The sequence below is a fragment of the Antennarius striatus genome, chromosome 8 (genome assembly GCF_040054535.1).
Source record: "Antennarius striatus isolate MH-2024 chromosome 8, ASM4005453v1, whole genome shotgun sequence".
NCBI lineage: Eukaryota > Metazoa > Chordata > Actinopteri > Lophiiformes > Antennariidae > Antennarius > Antennarius striatus.
Window position 1 is genome coordinate 5067343 of NC_090783.1, and position 18086 is coordinate 5085428.

The 18086-nt window shown below is 45.5% G+C and overlaps 1 protein-coding gene across 1 annotated transcript; it reads right to left on the minus strand.

The window, feature by feature from the left end:
* Window positions 1-12612: 12612 nt before the first annotated feature.
* mmaa (metabolism of cobalamin associated A) lies at window positions 12613-17717 on the minus strand. The gene is made up of 7 exons (XM_068322197.1): window positions 17662-17717; window positions 16759-17180; window positions 16009-16131; window positions 15541-15711; window positions 15123-15208; window positions 14817-14966; window positions 12613-13378 (listed from the first exon to the last, which is right to left on the minus strand). Exons 2-7 carry the CDS (start codon window positions 17156-17158, stop codon window positions 13094-13096), a joined length of 1215 nt encoding a protein of 404 aa, XP_068178298.1. The 5' UTR covers window positions 17159-17180; window positions 17662-17717; the 3' UTR covers window positions 12613-13093.
* Window positions 17718-18086: the final 369 nt, after the last annotated feature.

The following is an 18086-nucleotide window of genomic DNA, read 5'->3' on the forward strand; positions in this document are numbered from 1 at the left end:
CAGGGTTGTGACGATAACTGGTAAATAGATCATTTGTACTTTTTTTGGTTTTGTATTTGTTTTGTTTATTTGGCATTATTTTATGTTCAACTTGCCAGATCTAAATGTAACAGGATTTGAAAGTAAAGCTTACATCAGATATTATCAATCGTCTTTTCTCTGGTCGTTCATTTATTTTCATGTGTGAATTTGATTTATTGCAGTGTACAAGATATTTTTTATATCCATTACAGTGTGTTCCGCACTATAAGGCGCACCTAAAAGACTTTAATTTTCTCAAAAAGCGACAATGCGCCTTATATGTGCAAACAGTTTTCAAATAGGGCATTCATTGAAGGTGTGCCTTATAGTCCGGTGCGCCTTATAGTGCAGAAAATGCTTTACTTGTTAATAAGTGAGCTACTCTGACAACCACCTTGAAGAGGGGACACAGTCAAAATTAAATCTATATGTTCAAAAATCTATGAGATAATAAATTCACTCACAGAGCACATACAGTACTCTCGCCAAGGCCCAACAGACGCATTCATCAATAAAATCTCTCCTGGCTCCAGCCCTTTGTTGAGATCCTCTCCAAAATGTGATGTGTTCTTTCTTCTTATTCGTTAATCCTTTCTGCCGAGTTGAGTAAAAATCTATCTGATAGATTATGAGTTATAAATGGAAAAGCCGCCACTTCTTTATTCACAACTAGGTTGGTTTCCTACACACTCAACAATTCTACTAACTAGATTTCATCAGACAAATCCAAGGAGTCACTGAACCTCCAAAGAGAAAAATATAAATATATACATAGGATATGTAAACAGTTCTAATAAGGACACTGAATAAAAATGTGAATAATACTTGGGCAAAAAGAGGTTTTTTCCGAATAGATTCGACTTATGGACATAACATAAACTCAAATTGTGACAGCGTAGAAGCTCCTGCCGGACAGAATAGCGAGTAAAGACTTCAAATAAAGGTTGAAGATGTTTCAATAGAACATTTATCATTCAGTGGTGAAAAAGGAGCCGAGAGCTAAGGGACAGCGCTGATCGTCTTTGAGGGACACGGCATTCTCTAATTTATAACGGAGCCTCGCCATCATAATAAGAAATAGGATCTGCCATTGTGTCTAGCTAGTGTTTTTATTAGACCGATGGGAGGTCTCTCTCTCTCTCCTTGTGTTGTAGTAATGAAAGTTACAGCACGTTCTCGCCCAGCCAAAGGTTGGCCCTGCCTAATGAAAACAGATGAAGCAGAGATAAAGTGTTTGCCGACATTAAGGGACTCATTTATCACCGTTAGGCCCCGAGCTATAGAACACCTTGGTCTGGAGCTCTCCTTTAACAGGCCCTGCCTCACAGCACCCTTGTGGCACGCCGCAGCCTTCCAGGCGCATGAGCGCCTCCATCTTTACCTCGTTCTTTTTCATTCGCCGCTGCTTCGACAGACAGCGCTCGCATCTTTATGCGCATACTGTCTCCTCCTCCATTTGCAGGGAGAGGTTTCAGATGTTAAAGTTGTTTGGTGTTTTTTTTTTGTTTTTTTGAAGGAACTTTTATCAGATCTGGAGGATTTGGCCGTCCTGCCGGGACCACCATCACCGTGCCCCGAATGCTGACCCATGTGGGTTCAACAACCATCCGACGCTGGATCTCCTCCTCCGTTGAAGGGCCGTGTGCTCATCTCGCTGCTCATCTCGACTGTGTAATAATGAATCTTTTTGGCTGTGTTTAAAGCTGCTTAATTAAGTTCAAAGCAGCGCTCGGGGCAGTGTGCGCCTGCTCGCCTGACCTCCCTATGAGTGGAAGTGTTGATTAGGAAGCGAGGAGACACTGCAGGGGATGGCTATTGATTGAGAGGATAGAAAAACTCATTTGGATTTTGTGATTGGAATATCACCCAGTAAATGTTGATTCCATACCACCCCTCCCCAAAATAATTTTTTTTTTTTTTTTAAAAATCAACGAAATCCATCCACATGCTGGTGGTTTGGTGAAATTGTCAACTACACGAGGAATTTTTCTGTGATAAGACTAAACGCTGAAGTTTTTCCCTCATCCCAATAATAGCCCTTCACCCTGGTCTGAGCTGTCTGCACAATGTCGACCTTTCGACACCACCTCGCGAAAGTTGGCCGCTGTCGATCGATAGCGTGTTAGCTTTTTGTTTGAAGGTTCAGGCTGCCTTGGCTTTATTACAGCTGCTGAGAGTCATGGGGGAGTCGTGCACGGCTTTGTGAGAGAGGAGCTCCCTCTTGTTTGCCAAAAGTGTAATCCCGCCGTGACCCGCCGTGACCCTGCCCTGAGAGGAAAGCTGCTTAGACAGAAGTGCGTGTCTGTGGGAGCTCCCAGCTGCCTGGCCTCTCTCTCGCTCTATCTATCTTCATTTTTTGCACTCTACATCTACCTCACAGTCTTTCTTTCTCCTTTGCTTACAGGCCCAAACAGCATGGATCTGTCTATCACATGGAATCTCGGCCGCCGTGACGGAACGACACTCCTTCTCTCAGAGTCTCTTTACCTCCTCGTTCATCTCTGCCCTTTCATTTTTCCTTCATTTACAGTCAACTACATGCCTTCACTGAGCATCGATACTTCCAACACTCCCGTCCCCCCCCCTCCCTCCCTGCTTCCACGCGAAGGAGCCAAGGCTTTGCTAAGTGGAGACAGATCTCCTTTTTTTGTTCCAACAGAGAAAATAAACACACAAAGTCCTGCCATAGACAGCCTTCAGTTTGGGCTGCAGAGCAGGACCACTGGCACACGGGAAACACAGAACGAAGGAAGAAAATGACCTCTGGAATCGATTTGGCATGGGCTGAAGCCAGGGCTAAAACTGTGTGGAATGAGGCTCCTCTGAGGCGGCTTGTTGATTCATAAATCTATTCATCTTCAAAAATTGCCACTGAAATGAATTTGCCGAATGTGAAACTCCATGTTTATTCAGTCCTTAATGGTGTGTGTGTGTGTGTGTGTGTGTGTGTGTGCTTAGATATGCACGAGTCGGCACGGGCTTCGTGCAAAACGTCAGCTAAAAAACAGAGATGTCAAATTCGAGTCTGTGCGAAAGACAAGGCAAAAAAAAAAGACAAGGAGCTGTCCCCGGAGAGGCCGGGACAGCAGCCAGAGAAATGATTTGCAGACTCGTGTAGCGTGTCGCTCACTCGCCACTCCGTGTTGGGTTGGACACGCATGGCGGGACGTGTATTTGCATGCATATTTGGTGCCCAGCCCAAAGGAGGCCATAGCGGCACTCTGCGCCCGTTCGCCATTCGCCGGGGTGAGACATCACCCGGCGGGGGTCAGCAGCAATCTGATTTTGGGGAACACCGCGGGGGGTGTTTGGAGAGAGAGAAATGGATGGGGGGGGGGGAGCTTCCAGGCCTGGCATATCCAGGATCAGGGCGGCCTGAAACAGCAGGGGGTTGGCAAATCATACCCCCCTGCTGGGTGATGCTTCAAATATAAAACTACTGCTTGGTCAGTCCAACTGACAAACATGTTATAGAAGGGAAGGGTGGTGGTGGTGGTGGGGGGGTGATGGTATTGGGTACAGAGCTTGAATCGAGCCAATGGAACATTGAGGTATGAGTGGGCATTGGGGCAGATGTGGACGGGGACAGACTCACAAAATGTTATGTTCATTATTCTGAACTGAATTTTGTCCGGAACAAAAAATCCACAATAGAAATAATAGAAAAAATTGATAAATTGATTTAAATTAGACTTTCAGACTTTTAACAGAAAAAGAAATGAAGAACATTTTGTGAATTGAAATCTCAGATGACATTTTCCAACATCCACACCCGCCCTTGTTTTTTCCTTCTTCTTCGTTTTTGTTTTTTTTGTTTTTTTCATCGTCATGGCAGCGAAGGATGCTGAGATTCCAGTGATTCAAGTCTTCCGAGATCTGACGGGAGAATATTCATTTAGGGAGAGCTTAAGAGAATAGCCCAAGGTCAAGCCCAAACTAATCAGGCTTCTCATTTCCCTGGATGGAGTAATGAAGTACAGCACTGACCTCCAGGTGACCCTGGGAATCTGCAGCGGGAAAAAGCAGCATGGGCACCGATTGGCCGAGAGTAAAGGGAGATATCACAACAGAGCGGTTTCTCCATTAATAAGGAAGATCCACCAAAAAAAAAAAAAAAAAAGCCTCTTCAAAGAGTTTAAACGTGCCCAACTGTCATGAAACCTTAACTACAGCAAGATAACAAGCTCCTTTTTTTTTTTTTTTTGTCTGCATCCCAAAGATGATTTGCACCGGGGTTTGATTACAAGCTGGTTAACACTCCAAATTATCTCATGCGCTTGAGCTTTTAATGATTTCCAAGATTCAATTACCCCTAACTGAATTCCTGTCTTCAATCAATTAAAGTCCGAGCTGCTCACTCATCCATCTTCCAATCAGGACGCCGGGAATCCCTCCATCCATTCTCATTTGAGAACAGAACGGGTCAGAAGAGTGAGCAGAATGCATCCATCCGTGTCTATCTTTTTCGTATCATTTTTAAAAAAAATTCTTTTCATTCACATTTACTACGAAAATAAAAAAAAATATATATATATTATAAACACAATCTCCAGCTATGGACCCCCCCCACCCCACCCAAACCTCCCCTGAACTTACACAAAGGCTCCTGTGCTTGTGATCATAATATATTCTCCTCAAGCCTTGCCAGCATAGCCTTTTATCTGGAAGCCCTTTGTGTCGCTCCTCTGGGCTGCTTATTGTGATACCTGATGTGAAGGTGAGTGACGGCGGCTCTAATGATCTCACAAGAATGCTCTCACACACACACACACACACACACACACACGCACACACACACACACACACACACACACACACACACAAAAGACACACACTTTCAGAGACACAACCACGCAAACACCCACAAACACACAGTTTGGCACCATCTGCTGGAACCTTGAGAAACCTTGAGAAATATTTAGCTTGAGAGGATATTTGTAATAAAGTACACAATTAAAGGATTGGGTTATAAAAAAATTTTTAAAAAAACCCGTCTGAGGCATAAATCACAAATTGCTCCATTGAGATCAGACATGCTCGGGCATAATTCAAGATTCCTTAACAGCAAATTATTTTTGACAGAAAAAAGCAAAGGCGTGTTTGATTGATGAACGCAGCCTGTTCAGGAGGTTCACGCCGTCGATTTAGAGGAAAGAAGCGGCGCAGAAATAGTTGCCAAGGTGCCCAGATTATCATTTAACCCTCATTGGTGGAGAGACAAGCGCCCAGAGCTTCTCTCCGTTTTATCCCCACCCCAACCCCAACCCCATCCGTTGCTCATCCCTGCAAACCCAACCCAGTGTGGTTTTCCTTGAAAGGCGTTCTTTTGAATGTAAATACCAAACGGTGCTCTTTCAGACAGGCCGGAGCAGGAGATTTGGGTTTTGATGCTTTATCACCAACGTTGGCTTTGGCTCCTGAGCGAAATCCCTTAATGGCAGTGCCAACGGCAGTGTGTAGCATTGGGGGGGGGGGGGTTGGGGGGCATTTTGGTCACATTTAACACCGAGGAGGATCAAGCACAGAGACGAGCCTGCTACGGCGGTACAGGCGTCCCACTGCGATGGGCTCTGCTGCAGGAGAAACTTCAATCTCATCGCCCTCAGCCAGGGTGTATATCATCATACTGAGTAGCTTGAGACGCCTTCATTCAGAGGGCGGTCTCTGCTATATCTTTTCTTTATAGCCCTTGCATTTTTTATTTTTTTTTATTTTTTTTAGGATGGAGGCATGTGTGCATTCGCTGGCACAATTTTCTATAGAGCTCCCCCTGGAGAAGCCGGGGAAAGGCTATCACAACAATTACACTGACAGCTCTTTTCTAAAGTGCACTTGATTTATTTGATTTAGCCAAGATTAATGGCCCTCTCTCTCCGAGCGGGGCCTGGCTGAGATGTGCAGAAAGGCACAAGGCATACTTGTACAGGAGCACAGGTATATGTTAGCATAGATAATAGAGCTGCATCACGTGTGTGTGCACGTATCCAGATGTGTGTTTGTGTGTGTGTGTGCATGCATCATCCATAATCATAAAGAGTGAAGAGAAAGCTTTTGTTCCTTGTTTGTTTTTCTCGTTATCCCTGAAATGATGAATAAATTCCTCTCCGACATACATTAGCATGATTACAGCGGATTTATTCACTATAAGTACAGACAGAGGCCCAGACAAGACAATGTTCTGATTAGTAAAGGAAGATTTATTTATGTATTTGTATGAAAAATTATAAAAAATTTTTAAAAAGTCCAAGTATGACATACTTCACCAGTACGCCGTCGTGGTTGCTTCTGATGTCTATTTCGATCTGCAGTGCAAGTTACGTGAAATTAAAGTCATTTGTTTGTTCTTTAATACACAAACACACACCAGCTGCAGGCAGACACACATTTTCCCAGAATTCCCTGCTAGGGGGAGACACCTGCACCTCCTCTGCGTGCTAGGAGGCGCCACGTCTGGCTGAACCGGCCAGCCGTTGCCAGGCCAGCAGTCCGGTGCGGCTGGCGTTGATGCCCGCCCATCTGCCCGAGTTGAGGCGTTTGCTCCCGCGCCACTTGTCCAGGGGGGCAGGATGTGCTTCCATGTTCCTGGCAGAGCTCCCTGAAATGTCAACCTGGCGTTACACACCCGCCCCCCTTGGCCCCCACTCACAGACCTGGTGGTGTTGGGCGCTGCCCCGGATCAGAGGCAACGCCAGGAACATGCAACGAGAACAACAACCGCTGACCGACTACCGGGGGCGCTACCATCTTGTTGGGGGTGGATGGAGCGTGTCGGGTCGGGTGGAGGTCGGCTGCCCTCGTGCGCCTCACAACGTTTGACTGTTTGACGGTGGAGGCAGGAAATACAAGCTGGAAAGATGATTGGTTCTCTTCTGAATTTCTATCCCATAAACTAAAGAAACTGGACGAGGAAGACGAGTATCATGTCCAGCATGTTGTCTGTTGTCTGAGCAGATGGACTCAGAGGTGCTGTGAGGGTCTGATGTTGGCTGGCTCTGCCCTGCAAGCCCCCCCCAGGGCAACAACTGTGAGCGGTCATTAACAGAGGGAAGGGGGGGAGAGCAGGCCATGCCAGGAGAGAAGAGTCTAGCGTTAGTTAACGGTCACCATCCAGTTAAATCCTCCTCCGTTCTTAACAGGAACAACTACAACAGAGCCGCTCGTGGCCAAAGCGGTAAAAGCGACACGTCGCATAAATCGTTGGAACAAAAGCTTTTGGACTAAAAACACGTTTCTTGCAGCCACAAAGGAACAGAATGAGGAAAAGGTGGGTTTGTACTCGGGCTGCTCGTCGTCGCTCATTTTTACTGAATCTAAGGTTACGACCAGAGCTGTCTGGCAGTTATCCATACACGGTGAATCATGTGTGTGTGTGTGTGTGTGTGTGTGTGTGTGTGTGCACAGGACAGGTATGACAGCCTGACCTCCACATGTTACCAAAGAGAGTGTGCGGCCCAGTGTTACCTGTCATAACAGAGGTTGCCTGGAGTCCCGGAGAACCAGTCTGACCAGGCCACTGGGCAGCCTGAAATAATAGACACTGGCAAGAGGGCAATAAGGGGTCACACAGAGGGAGGGAGGGAGAGGAGGGAGGGGGAGACAGCGACATATGACAGAAGGACTGGTGGGAGGAAGGAAGGCGAGAGAGAAAGAGGGAGAAGAAAAAGAGGAATTTACTGTGGCGAGGGGAGCAGCGAGGATAATGACGCCGGAGCGAAGAGGTCAATCAGGGGGGGGGGGGGTGATAAAAGAGAAGGAAGTTAAGGGAGGTGGCTGCTGTTCTCCCCACGTATTACCCCCCCCCCCCAAGCCTGTGGAAGGAGCTCGCAAATTACGCGTAAAGGCAGCGAGGGAAGAAAATCTGACTGATGCTTTCTGAGCGCTTACTCTGGGTGTGACAACACCCCACCCCCCCTTTCCAAAACCAGAAAAACAAACCCCCAATGTAACCAAACGGACCATCTCTTTCCATTTGAAGCTCGGTTCTTCTATTGAGAGCAACCATGTTGGAGCATTCTTGAGGTTTGCAGCCGTTGGCCTGCAGAGACGGAACAGCCGAAATCACTTAGGCAGGCTTGGCCCGACAATTAAAGCTCTGGATTAAGAGTGATTGCATTTTGTGTCCTGAGAAGGCGCCGCCTGCCATCTTCAGAGGTCTCATTAACGTGGTCGCCGTGGGCCGCGTTGAGCACTGCCACAGGCTGTTAAAAAATAATGGAGACATTATCAGCCGTAATGTCTTGTACCTGCAGTGGAGAAAATGTTATAATCACTATTGTAATAGGTCGCACACCGCCGGTTGTGCAAAAAAAGGGAAAAGGTTGGATGAAGATAACCCCTTTTTCTGACCAGGCTGCTGTGTGTGGTTTTTTTTTTTTTTTGATCAGCCATTACATGTGGGGAGTCTGAGCAGCTGGATTTCATTAATTGAGCGCTGGCAGCGTTCTGCTCTGGCGGCAGGGGTGAGTCACACTGGTGGGATTGGTCTCTCTGCTGCCTGATATCATCTTCCAACCATAACTACAAATAATTATTCACTCAAATCCATTACCAGGGGTCGATCAAGTTCCCCAATCAGTTCTAAAGTCCAATTACTGGCGCCAAGGCTATATTCGCGCCTTCCTGCAGCCAAAGGCCTGGCCCGCGGGTTGCCCGGTGAATTACGCGCGGTAAACAGTGGAGTGGAGCGTGTGTGTGTGTGTGTGTGTGTGTGTGTGTGTGTGTGGGAGGGGGGGTAGATGCAGCTCTCTCCAGGACATTCTGACAGTACCTTCAAGCAGACTTCACCAGGTTAAGTACAATTAGTCCGTTCAATGAGACGCGCTTGGAATAGCGACGCGTCTCGTCGCTCCGCGGTGCGCAGGCGCAGCTTGGTGTGAGCGTCCACCTGAGCGGTTGATATGTTAAGACGTGTCACTTTTCGTAGCGTTTTGCAGCCGACTTGAATGCAAACCCCTTCTACCTCCAACCCCACCCCCCGGGGGGCCCCCGGAGGAGACGCCTCTCGCACATTGGTGCGTAAATGGAGAGGAGGCGGCGCAGCCAGTCGAGTCGGAGCCACCGGGTGTGATGGCGCAGGGTGTGTGTGTGACAGGATGGATGGATGGGTGGGTGGATGGATGGATGGATGGATGGATGGATGGATGGATGGATGGATGGATGGATGGATGGATGGATGGATGGATGGATGGATGGATGGATGGATGGATGGATAAGAGGTGTGGGAGTGGAGCTGGATGGGGTGGTGGTGTCCCAACAAATGATGGGGGGGAGGAGGTGGGATTTGTGGATAAGGGGTTTTGAACTAACCCACTAGGTTTTAAGTAAACTAGGCTCTAGAATAACTAAGTTTTGAACTAATTACTTTTTGAACTAACTAGGTTTTTAAACTAACCAGCTAGATTTTTAAATAACTAACTAAAAAAGTTTTGAACTGACTAGGTTGTGAACTAACTAGGTTTTAAACTAACTAACTAGGTTTTAAACTAACTGATTTTTGAACTAAGTCATTAGGTTTTTAAACTAACTAGGTTTTTAACTAACTAACTTAGGGGGGGGTGTTGGTTTTGGTGGGTGGTTGTGTTCGCAGCGAAGCTAACATAGCAGGGACAGGGTGAGGCTTTGTGGATCAGCAGCCCGTGACAGGTTGTTCACACACACACACACACACACACACACACACACACACACACACTATCAGGATGGTTAACACGATGGACTGAAGTTTTAAAATCAAACAGCTGATCTCATTTTGGTGGTAACATACGCTCCCTAGTAGCTGACAGATTTATAAAGGCACAGTGAATTTTCAGAGGCCCTTCATTAACCTTTAGTGAATAAAGTGCGAATTCTCGCATGAACACTCGCAACTTCACCTCATCGCAGATTTTTGGTAGGCAGTCACGTGATACCGTGCTTACTTTCTATTGGCTGACGGCATCCGGAAGTGCACTCGGTTCTGTGAGTCTCGGACTTACGTGAGACACAAAAGTGCTTTAAACAGTCAATAAGAGTGTGGGAAAAGGTAATACAGATAGAAGGTGGTTTAGTATCAGTATGGGGAGGGGTCATAAGTGTTTAAATTACTGTAAATAGTCAGATAAATAGTTTGTCGCTCTATCGCGGATTCGTTAATCGTGTGTGGCTCCTGGAACGCATTAACCCTAAGGAACGAGGGCTGATAAATCCAGTATTGTCCATGTTTTATATCAGGAAAAATAAGTTTAACGTCTTCTCTGTTGACGTCTTCTATTATCAAATCAAAGCTTTTGGCGAACAAAGTCTGCTAGCCGGCAAGCGGAAGGATAATCAACCAGTCTGTGCTCATTCAAGAAAGTAGATCCTCAGCTTTACATGTAATAAATATTTACACCATGTAAACATTTTAAGGATGTTTGCTATATGCTGAAATAAATAATTGGTCATGAAATAATGCACAGAACGCATATTTCCAATCTGCAGTCATTTTCGACTCCAATAGCGATGAATAATAAATCAAACTTCCACCAGACGGTAACCCATCCTTCCATCCCAGCTCACTTGGTGATGGGGGATTAAAACAGGACAAGCACAGACGTCTGTCAGAGCTACAGAACGCCTGGGCCCACATTGTTCCGCACTCATCCCAGACTTTTTGAATTCTCCGATGGGAAAAAGTGAGTTGGTTGGGGGTTTTTTTTTTTTTTGGACAGCTACTGCAACAGTATGACAAGCGTTTTGTTTCGTCCTGAGCCAGGAAAGCGTTCTGACTTCAAACTGCTGACACAAAGAAATGCTGTCAATATAAGCCCCTCCATTAAACATGAAAAAAAACACACAAAAAAAGCAAGCCATCAAAGAGCCAGCTTCAGTTCTGTGCTTACATTCAGGAGATCCAGCCAAATGCTGAACACATGTGGATGATTCCTGGTGTTTGGGCTAAAAACGGTCAAACACGATCCGGCAGCATTGGAGTTAATCTTCCTCAGTGAAACCGCATGGTGTTGTTTACATGTGAGACAACTGTGTGTGTACATGCTGTATATACTGTATATGTGTGTGTGTGTGTGTGTGTGTCTGCGTGGAGCGTGTCCAGAGCTGCAGAACTCGCTGTTCCCTCCTGCAAAGGCAGAGCCGTTCCAGTTTGTGTGTGTGTGCGTGTGTGTGTGTGTGTGTGTGTGTGTGTGTCAGCATGATGGAGGAGAAGGCTGGTACTCAGACCTAATGAATCCATCTGCATTCAAGGGCCATTCCTCCTCTTTTTACGTGGGCGGGGGGCAAACGAGCGCTGACCTGGGGAGGGCGTCCAGTCATCGGAAGGGCCCCGGACTTTGCATCGTCAAAGCAAGAACAGCAAGGACAAATGAAGATTCACCTATTCTTCTGCCCCCCCCCCCCCTCCACCACCACCACCACATCCACCCACAGACTGTACTCAAACCGTCTTGGAGGTTGAAAGCCGCACAGTCACGCATTTAACCCCCCCCCCCCCTCTTTGATTTTCAGGGAGGATTGAGCATGGCTGAGGAGAGTCTGGCACGAAGGGCGGGGGCCACAGCACAGCCTGTTCTCCAGCAGAGTGGCAGTTGCTGATGTCCTCACCTCTGAGTGACCTGGCACCCTAGGCAACCCCCATGAAGAATGGATGGAGGGCAGAATAGCGTTATGAAGGGGAGGGGGGTGGCTGGCACCCAGGGCCCAGTCATTAAGATAATGAATACTGGGCCCGGCAGGATTTGGGAGCCCTCTAGTGGCGGAAGTGAGAATAACAACACCACCGTGAAGGCCGCCTGCTGCTGCAGCAGAAAGTTCTCCATCAGTTCAACACAACTTGATTTTGTTTTTGGTTTTCCTTAATTAAATTAATTTCATATAAATGCAGAAATTATCTGCATTTAGATAAAACTTCCATCGTCATCCAGCAGCGCGTTCAACCGATTGGCTCCAGGTTTCATTTGAAACATTGATTGATTGAAAGTCGAGGAAAAGAATTTGATCGGTTCTTTGGCTTTAAGATATACGCCTCTTCTATCAGAGTTGTGTCATCTTGTCACAACATCTGGGATCAATGCATGGAAATCAAACATTGATTGATTCATCAGTAATCTGTCATTCTTGGGGTCTTGGTCCAACAAAAAAAAAAAGGTTTTTTTTAAATGATTTTGGGAAATGAGATGTCATTTTCAGTTACTTTACTAAATGAAAGTCTGAGCAGCACATTAGGATGTATACGGGGGAAAAAACAGTGTCTATATTCTACAAGCTTCACCTTGAATAAAACAGCATGTCTGTTTAAACTAATCACAACGCTGCAGTGGAGTTATGAGTGTGTGACTTGTTGTTGTCTCCAGCTCCCTAGTGGTTCTGTAGAGCGAGGTGTGTTATGAAGTTACGCCTCGACAAATTAAAGTGTATTTCTCCTGAATCAAAAGCGACTACACGATTGACTGGGATTCCTGTAAGAAAAAAAATTAATTACATGTCTGACAAATGTCAGGAATACTATTCACTGAGGTAGAACTAATCATCTTCTTCATACCCTTATCGCCAGGAGACAAACGTCGGGATAGATCCACGGTTATTTACTCATTAATTACCATTCACATCATTCTTTATTATGAAATTCAAATCAGGGGGGAAAAAAAATACATTAAAATGCATTTTTTAAAAATTGCTTTCTGTGTTTCTTTACAGATGAATGTGGAGAAACCAGCGAGCAGAACGAATCCCTCCTCTCTGAGTCAGATCTTTTCATGATCACTTTTGTTTTGTGCGATTTTAATCATCGGAGGAGAAACGCCAATTGGTAAAAAATAGCCGATTGCCGATCGCACTTCAGCGTTTGTCATGCCGACATCGGTGGCCTGGAGGAGTCACGGACGCATCGGGTTCCATGTGGGAGGTGGGTGGGGGCGTGTCTTACTGATGGGGGTCCGATCTGCTCGTTGTCAGGAAGAAAACGTCGGGACTCGCTTTTCCAGGCACATGGAACATTTTATATCTCAAAGCATTTCTGTTTCTGTCCGCCCTCACAAAACTGTCTTGACATTGGCAGCTGCTAAAGATCAAGGTCATATGTTTTCGCTCTCCTCGGTTGCTACGACGATGAGAAGGCTTTGAGGAGCAGGTCGGCAGCCAGACCGGGAGAGATGGCTCCCTTGGTGACCCTTTCCTCGAGGTGGGGTAGAGCGTCTCTGACACTGGGGTGATTCTGGAAATGGAGGAGGACGTTCTCCTGGATCAAGCTCCACATCCACACCTTCTGCTGGTTCCTCCGTCTGCCCTGGAACTCGCCGCTGGCCACCATGGTGTCCCGGTACGACTCCATCTTGGCCCAGACCTCCGGGATGCCCTCGCTGGTGAGTGAGGAGGCACGCACCACCTGAGGACGGAAGGGAGGATGGATACTGAAAAAAGTTCGTTCAATAGATTCAATAAAAGATAACCTTCAGATTATCGATTTTCTTTCCACACTTGCCAATAAATAAATAGTTTAGAGGTGGAGACACAAAGACGACCACAGGGGTGACGTCAAATCGACGCCGCGACTCAACAAACTCCAGGTCGCTGGAGCGTAATGAAATTACGTGTATCATCTGGAGATAATTTGACATCAACTTGCAATCGATAACAGTTAAATGCAATAAGCCTGATAAATGCTGAAGGCCTGTTATCAACCGCCAATTACGAATCCTCTAATTATATCATTAGGTTAATCATTTTACAAAGATCTGATCTGAGTCCGATCCAAAAAACAGGAAATGGAACTTGGCCAGATGAAACACGCCGCTTATCTTTTCTGAAAGCTTGATGGAGGGGTACGCGAAAAAAAACAACAAAAAAGTTCTTCAGAGGATATGAATAGCTGGTCCAGCAGCTTAAAGAGGAAAAACACACAATCCCATCATTAGACATTTTAGTAAAACCATGTTATTGGTTTCCGATCAGCTTGATAACTAAGTTTTAAAAACTCCTTGTTTATCAACGAGTCACTCTTGTTTTAATGTTTTGATTCTGAATGAATCTACTAAGGTAAAGTGCAGTGTATGCAATTATTACAGAGTTTTTTTATTTATTGATTGATTTTTACATTCTTTTTTTTTTTACATCTTTTTTTTTTTGCAGATACTGCACTTTGGCTTAGTATGGCAGAAGAGAATGGAGGGTAATGAAGAATCAGTATGAGAGACATAAAACAGAGATTATGGTACTGCAGGCCAAACAGACAGACACAAGGTGAGGAAACCGGGGGAGGGGGCAGGCTGGTGGTGGTGGTGGGGTAGTTGGAAAGCAACCGATGGAGCTTTTATGTCGAGTGTGCAAGCTTCTTATCAACGAAATGCATGAGACAGCAGCAGAGTATTCAGAACAGTGGGGATGGGGAGTGGGGTTGTGGGAGTGAGGAGGGATGGGAATGGGGTGGGGGTGGGGTATATCCTGGCAGTTTGCCCAGTGGGCAGATGCTGCATTGGACTGGGAAAACAAAGGGACAAGGCCAGGAACGCAGGCGGACGATGTGGGACAGGCAGGGAGGAGTTAGACACTGCAGCACTGGAAGCTTGACGCTATGACATCATCAACACCATCACGACCCCACCCCTCCCCTCCCCCCGCTTCGCCCGGGTCAGGTGACCTCTCAGTGTGACGGCTTGTTGGGTGCATAGAGCAGCATTACTTCTGCTGCAGCTGCTTCCAACGCCAAACTGAACTTGAGTCGGTTAATTTTACTGCTTCTGAATCTGTTGATGGCTACCTTCCTTTGCAGACTGTCCACACACACACACACACACACACACACAAACACACACACACACACACACCTTAGGGTTCCAGGACTTGGACTGTCTCCTGAGCAGCTTGAGTGCGCTGGTGTATTCGGCCTGGATCCTCCTGGCCGGTACCACCAGGTCTCCGTCCGACTTGGTCACCACCACCAGGTCGGCTCTCTCAATGATGCCCCTCTTGATGCCCTGAGGTGGGGGGATGATTAATAATAAGTCACCCAATAGATTGATTTGAATGGAAGTGTTTAAATACAACAACCATCTGCTAACATCTTTACACTTCCTGTCAGAGGAGGAACACGTGACACTGATTGGTTCTGTTGCTGCTGCTGTTTGACTGACCTGGAGCTCATCGCCCCCTGCTGGCGGAATCAGCAGCACAAACATGTCGACCATGTCAGCCACTGCGAACTCAGATTGGCCCACACCTGAGAAGACAACAGGTTTATTCTGATTGGGATTAAACAGTGAGATTACACAGTAGTTTTGTCATTCATATGCTGTTACTGACACATCTGGTATCAACAGATCCTCTCCTGATGACCTTTTGATAATTTTTTTAATGTTTTAAAGCTACTTCTTTAAAATAATTGTTAAAGGACAAGGAAAAATCCCCAAAAATGACCCTATGCTGCATTTAAAATACAAATACGACAAGGAGAACCAGCAAAAAGGGCAAAAGCCAATCTGTCCTGCATGGATGGAGAAAAGAAGAATTATAGCCTGCATGAAAATTCCCTTTGAAATCACACAGTCTTACCTACAGTCTCGACAAGAACAATGTCATATCCAGCGCCCTCACAGAGAACAATGGCCTCATTAGTTGTTCTGGTGACTCCACCGAGGGTTCCCGAGGCCGGAGACGGTCTGATGAAAGCGTTCATGTCCCTGGAGAGTTCAGTCATACGAGTCTTATCGCCCAGCAGAGACCCTGAAACAAGAGAGAAGTCGCTTTGGAGCATGACGTGAACATCATTAGTGTGTCGGTGCTGCTGTGGATTCTATAGTTTTGACATTCAGTATTTTTTTTCAACATAAGTACAGAACTAGTGAAGCTTTTTAACAACATTCCAACACAATTTCTTTAGAGTGACAGTAATAATTTAAAACAAATGTATCCATTCCAAATACCAGTCATCAGCCTTATCACATCACAACATCCTCATTTAAATTATGGCATACTGTAAAAACATCCAATCACAATGCTTCATTAGTATCAGGTGATCACCTCCTGTCGTGCAGGAGGAAGGGTCAACAGCCAGCACTGAAACTTTATGCCCACGCGCCGTCAGCATCTTCCCCACCACCTCGATGAAGGACGACTTCCCGGCCCCCGGGGGACCCGACAGACCTGAGAGGTCAACAAAAACACCAAATCAGCATCACGGTGACATCACCTAGTGCGAAACCAACCAGGAACAACAGGCTGAAGAGATAGAAAACCTTAGATCTAAGAAAGTACATAAATAAATATCTAACAAAATCACTGTACGATGCAATCAAGTCACTAATAAAGCTCATAAACATCAGCTGACTATAATTTTCCTAACTGTACAACAGATCTGATGCATCTGACGGCTTTAAACTGTGACACAAAAACACTTAAAAATGGAAGCAATAACTATTAAGCTGCTGTTACTTTTTATTGTTATTGGAAAAAATCTACCATTTTTCTGTTTGGGGTAAAAACCAAATCACAAATCAACGTCTCAGACATGGAGCCTTTACGCAAATTTAGGACTTATCTGAAAATAAACATTGGGACTCTACTGCTATAGTCAATCTATGACGGCTGGCACAGTGCTTGAGCAACATAGAATTAAGTGTGGGCTCATTCAGGGCGTTGAATCATTTTGATCACAGTTGTCATTGACAACTGACTAAGTTATTTAAACTGTGCTTGTATGAAACACCTGATAAAAAATATTTTACCAAACAAAACAATGGGGTTAAACAATGTGCACACTCTTCTCCACACCTATCCTGAAGGCCACTGGCTTCCCTCCATTCTGGATCTCCTGCTCCTTCCTGTGGGCCAGCACTCTCTGCAGGAGCACCTGAGCCAGCTCCTTCTTCCTGGGATGCTGCGTCTCCACCAATGTGATGGACTCGGCCAGAGATGCCCGCTGTCCCCCCACCAGCCCTCCATACAGTTTATTCAACAGTCTCTGCTCGGGACCACTCAGATCCTGCACGTGTTGACCCAGGGTTGTGCTCACACCCCTCCCTTGCTGGCAGCGACAGTGGATGATGTGGCACTGAGCAGGGTGGCCAGTGAAGGCCCCTTGGTGGAGGCAGCATGATCCGGTCACTGAGGGGGGACTCAAACGTGGGAGGGCAGAGGTGTGGCGGAGCAGGGGGAGACCAAATAGTCTCATGTTGTTCTTCTCATTGGTGCATCTAGGAGAATACAGAAAATAATGATTCCAGAGTGTTTTATAAAGTCATCACTACAGGGACAACTTGCTGGCTGTCTGTCCCGTCATCTTTGGATCTGGTGCAAAAATGCATGTTAAGGTGAGACAATGTTTAGCTCATTTAATAAGTATACATATCTGTTCCTTTGAATGTCTTTGAACTGTCCTGCTGTGCAGCAAATGTCCTGGATTGTCAGTGCTTTTCTCTTGTGTGTTTATTCATCTTTTATTTATGTTCATTTATGTTTATGAACAGTGGATAAACACAATTCTATCTATCTACAGTATATCTATCTGTCTATCTATCATACAACACGTATACTGCGTGTAACAGCTGTGTTCTGTTAAATATCCGTATTATGCGACGTTAAACATGTCCCGTTAGATTAAATACAATTGTCGAAAATATATATAGCAATTAATTCAAACTGTCCATTTAGTTTTAAATCAGTATTCACACTGACCTCTGACCAGCTGCGAAGGGAGATGGTACAGGTTATGCATCCAGCGTGTTTCCATTCATTCTCTTCCTGTTTCCGGTGACGTAATATTAAAGCGTTCTTTTAATTATTTGTAAAATATTTAAAACATTTAAAGTAAGTTCATCAAAGTAATTTATTTCAAAGTTAATTTTAAATAAGATATCATAAAAAATGTTTTTGGCTGTTTCTGATAATTCGTACGTAAAATCTATAAATCTCATCTAATCTAATGCTAACAGTACACAACTACAGCCAGGAGGTGGCAGCAGATATTTCCACATTAACCCGCAGACAGTTTTCTGACAATGATCGTTATGTGCAGCAGTCTGCTGTTGTTCCATATTGCATTACAAATAAATCATTTGTTTTTTAATCAGGTACCTGTGCCACAGAATATTTTATTTAAT

Bases quoted from the DNA above. Each gene is read 5' to 3' on its own strand.
- mmaa (XM_068322197.1), bottom strand. From the start codon at position 17,158: ATGAGACTATTTGGTCTCCCCCTGCTCCGCCACACCTCTGCCCTCCCA. The intron at 15,712-16,008 runs GTGATCACCTGA...CTCTTGTTTCAG, and splicing joins TTCCTCCTGCACGACAGGAG to GGTCTCTGCTGGGCGATAAG. The intron at 14,967-15,122 runs GTCAGTCAAACA...CCCCCACCTCAG, and splicing joins CAGGGGGCGATGAGCTCCAG to GGCATCAAGAGGGGCATCAT.